We start from the raw sequence: 4130 nt of genomic DNA on the forward strand, positions 1-4130 counted from the left end.
CTGAATCCGCTGCCGGTGCTGCGGGTGAGCCTGGGAGCATTGCATGCCCTGCCTCAGTTTCCCCCTCTGCACCAAAGGTGCCTCATGGGGTGTTAGCTGGATCAGGAAGAGATGCTCTCCATCCCCTTGGGTTTTCCAGCACAGCAGGGCACTGCTCTTAGATGGAGCATCCCATCCCAGGTGGGTGAGACACCGGTGCTGTCCTCCCATCACCTGCAGACCCCCCTGGACCCCAGTCTGGTGGTCAGATCAGGAGGTGTCCCACACCCGCCCTCCATTTAGGGCAGCAGTACCCACAGAAAGCTGCTTTGGGGACCACAGGGATGCAGGGGTTTGCCACGGCCAGGAGGGGACGGCCACATCCTGCCTTGCCACAGCCTTCACCTCTGCAGATATCGGATCGACTGATTTATTTATGTATTTTTTAAAGCCCTGCTTGGAGTGAAAACAATCCAGGGGCCTCCAGAGGCTGGTAAGATTTGACTGCAAGTCAATACTCGGCATGTCTTTCCAATGTGCAATGATCCATCCCCCAGCCAGCAGGGCAGGAAGCTGGGGGTGCTGGGGGCGGGCAGGGGACAGGCAGGTGACGGGGCCAGCCTGGGGCAAGGACATCACCTCTGCCCAGGGCCAGCACAGGGCAGAAAGGGGAGATCTTCTGGCCTGCGATAGGTATCTCCGGGGATGTATTGCCAGGCAGCAAATATGATGGTGATCCCATGGCAGGCAGCTCCACGTTGGGGACATGGAGATGAGCGAGGGACAGGGTCTGGGAGAGCAGCCGGGAGGGATGGGGAAGGAGGAGCAGGAGGGAGTGAAATCACCCATGAAAAACGGCTCTGCCGTGACATCTACTCCTCGGGACTTTTGGGATGGAGAGGTTTTCCTGCGGGCAAAGCCAGGGCTGAGGCTGCAGGATATTGGGGGGAGCACAGCCCCGGCGCACTCGGTGCATGCCCCAGCCCCACAGCCGGTCGACAGGCAGCTGGGCACGGCCGCGATGCCATCTGCCAGGATTTCTCCTGCCTCCGGGTCCCAGGACTGAAGTAGCTTCTCTGATGGCTAATAAGGATTGACTTCAGGCTGCCAGCTTTCCCCAAGTACCTCCTGCATCTCCGTGCCATCCCCGGGCGCAGCGTGGCCGGGACCCCTCATCCCTCTGGGGATGCTGCCGGGGAGAGGGTGCAGGGGAGGCAGGCAGGCAGGCAGGCCGGCAAGGCAGGCAGGCAGGCAGGCAGGCCAGCTGCCCGCGCTCTGCTGACATTCGCAGTTAGCAGTTGGCGTCCTTGAGCAGAGCGAGCGCCGAGAGAAGGGACCAGGTTCTCTTTAAGGGGGCAGGACTCCGGGAGCATCATGAAGGCAAGAGTGAGCTTCTCCCTCTGCCTTCCACCTTCCCCTCCTTCCCTGCCTGCATGCTCCCGGCCGGGGACCTGGGGTCCCTGCCCTCCCCTTCGCCTTCCCCGGCTCTCGGTGCTGGGCAGGGATGAAGGCAGGAGCTGGGTGCTGGGATGGGAGGCTGAGCGAGTGGAGGAGGAGGAGGAGAAGGAGGGGAGGAAGGGGAGGGAGAGGGGGAGGATCTGCTAATTACACAGAACAGCTCTGGGGGCTGCTGAAGTCCAGAATGAAGCAAAGAGCAGCAGAAGCGAGTGCTGCAGTGGGAGCGGAGGAGCCCAAGCATCACCGAGAGCCGGAGCCAGCTGTCGTCCCTGCTGGGAGCGACCGGGGGCACCCAGGGGATCCTGCAGCCCCGTCTTCCCCGGGGGACAGCCTCTGGCACAGCCCCCAAGCCCACTGCCAGCTCCTCTGCAGTGAGCCCCGGGCAAGGAGAGGGGAAGGGGCTGGTGGTCCCGGGGATACAGGGTTAAAGTCAGCCCTCCTGTGGGCTGGGCTGGAAGGCAGCAGAGTCAGCCCTGCCATGGCCCCGGGGAGCTAGGAGCCCGAGCTGATCCGTCAGGAAGGGGCGAAGGATGGCTGCTGAAGGAGGGGGAGCCAAGCCCGTCGCCCAGTCCAGGATGGAGAACTTCCGAAAGGTGAGGACCTCAGAGGAGGAGAGCCCCTTGCCTTTCCCCAACCTGCCCCCAGATGTGGTAGAGATGAAAGTGAAGGAGGGCAGCAAGATCAGGAACCTGATGAACTTCGCCATGGCCCAGATGGAGCTGAAGGGCAGTCGGCAGATCGTCTTCAGCGGTTGCGGCAGGGCGGTCACCAAGACCATCACCTGCGTGGAGATCATGAAGCGGAAGCTGGGAGGTCTTCACCAGGTCACCAAGGTGCGCTACAAAACCTTGCTGGAGGTCTGGGAGAACCAGGACCCGCTGCCTGGCGGCCCGGCACAGAACCTGACCGTCCACAAGAACGTCCCCTCCATCTGCATCCTCCTCTCCCGAGACCCCCTGGATCCCAACCAGACGGGCTACCAGCCCCCGGAGCCCCGGCACGGGCTGGGGACGCAGCTCGGTGAGGCAGGAGAAGACACGTCCAGCTCCTCCGCCAAGGGGCTGAAGCGGCCCCTGCCACCTCCCCGCGAGGAGCTGCTGACCAAGAAGTTGCAGGTACGGGTACCCGACAGCCCGAGGGGCTCGGGGACCACAGACCGCCAGCTGGACCAGCACCACTGACCCCACCACCTCCTGCCCCGTCCAGCCGTACGCTGGGTATATAGGCAGGAATATGCCCTCTATACAGGCAGGAGATTGTATGCTGGAGAGTCTCTGGGGGTTTTAGCCGCTTTGCTGTGGATAAAGGCAGTGCCATGCTTGCTCCGGGGTCACCGGGGTGCTGCAGGCTCTCCCCGACACGCTGCTGCTGCTCCAGGTGACCCCCATGCATGGGGGCTTGCTGCTGGGGGGGGGTACCATGTCCCCAGATTTGGGGTGAGGGTTAAAGGGTTAAACCTGCCAGCCCTTGGTTATGGCCTGAAGGGGGGGCGGGGGGGACGTGCTGGGGGGACATGTTGGGGGGAGCTGCTGACCCTGCATTCAGCCACCCAGAGGCAATGCCACCACCAGCCACATTTCTGCAGCAACTCCCACGGAGCCAGAGCACCCGTTGCCTTTCACCGAGGGGTGCCCGGACTGGGGAAGGCGGCTGCACATCATCGTTCCCCATCGCGATGTCTCAGCCATCAGGAGAGATGGTTTTGCCCCAAGCCCGTTGGAGTAATACCTTCATTATCAAAACCACTGCAATTAGGCCTGGCAAGGAGCTGTCAGGTTTATTAATGCTGGGCTCAGCACCCTGCGGCGCCGTGATTCATCCCGAATAAAACACACAAACAAGCAGACGGGTCACTCCCTCCCCGTGCCCACAGAGCCGAGCGCTGTGCTGCCTGCCTGCCGGACAGTAGAAGAAAATAAAACAACCCTTCTTCTTCTCGCATCAGATATTCAGGTCTTTGCTCTCCCAGAGGTGTTTGTAGGGTCTGGAGCCAGGGTGAAGCCCCGACGTTGGGAGCCGGGGGCAGTGGGAGCGTTAGGTGGGTTGTCGTCGTGGCTGGAGGCAGTGCCCAGTGCAGGACGGGGAGGTTTTGGGGTTGTGGGCTTGGCTGCAGAGCCCTCGCTGAGGGCTGGCTCCCTGGGAAAGCCCTTCAGAGCAAAATCCCTGCTTCTTTCATGGGGTAAAAGAGAACGAATGGAAAATAAAAGCTCTTTAGAAATAGTTGAAATATGTCTATGGGAAAATGGGGGGATCATCTTGGTTGCTGACCGTGGCACAGCGAGGGTGGGACTGTCACTGCCGCTGAGCCAGGACAAGGGGATCCCGGACAAATCCTGTCCCAATGGGGGATGGGATCGGGACCAGTTTCTCCTACATGCCCTGGCAGCAGCCTGGCCCCCGCCAGCACGGCAGAGCCTGGCAAAGCCCCCGTGCCAGCCCTGCTGGCTGGCACAGCGGGGACCGGGGCAATGCGGGGAAGGCAGGGGACAGGTTATGGGAAGCCAAGCAAGCTCCGATCCACCTGGATCCCCTTGACCCAGCCCAGGCAGCCCCCAGGGGCACCGCAGGATGAATTAAATCCGTATTAATGAGCATACCCTTCCCAAGAGCCATCCGGGAGGGATGCTCCGGCTGCAGCTGCGTTATCTCCCTGCCTTGCTCCCGCTCTCCGGGGGCAGCGAGCATCCCCTCTT

General features: G+C 62.0%; 1 protein-coding gene across 1 annotated transcript; it reads left to right on the plus strand.

Annotated features, from left to right (window-relative positions):
- The first annotated feature begins 1792 nt into the window (after positions 1 to 1792).
- RPP25 (ribonuclease P/MRP subunit p25) lies at positions 1793 to 2731 on the plus strand. The gene has a single exon (XM_072871002.1). It carries the CDS (start codon positions 1968 to 1970, stop codon positions 2616 to 2618), a length of 651 nt encoding a protein of 216 aa, XP_072727103.1. The 5' UTR covers positions 1793 to 1967; the 3' UTR covers positions 2619 to 2731.
- Positions 2732 to 4130: the final 1399 nt, after the last annotated feature.

Source organism: Ciconia boyciana, chromosome 8, assembly GCF_034638445.1.
Source record: "Ciconia boyciana chromosome 8, ASM3463844v1, whole genome shotgun sequence".
In the NCBI taxonomy this organism is placed as follows: domain Eukaryota; kingdom Metazoa; phylum Chordata; class Aves; order Ciconiiformes; family Ciconiidae; genus Ciconia; species Ciconia boyciana.

Bases quoted from the DNA above. Each gene is read 5' to 3' on its own strand.
- RPP25 (XM_072871002.1), top strand. From the start codon at position 1,968: ATGGCTGCTGAAGGAGGGGGAGCCAAGCCCGTCGCCCAGTCCAGGATG.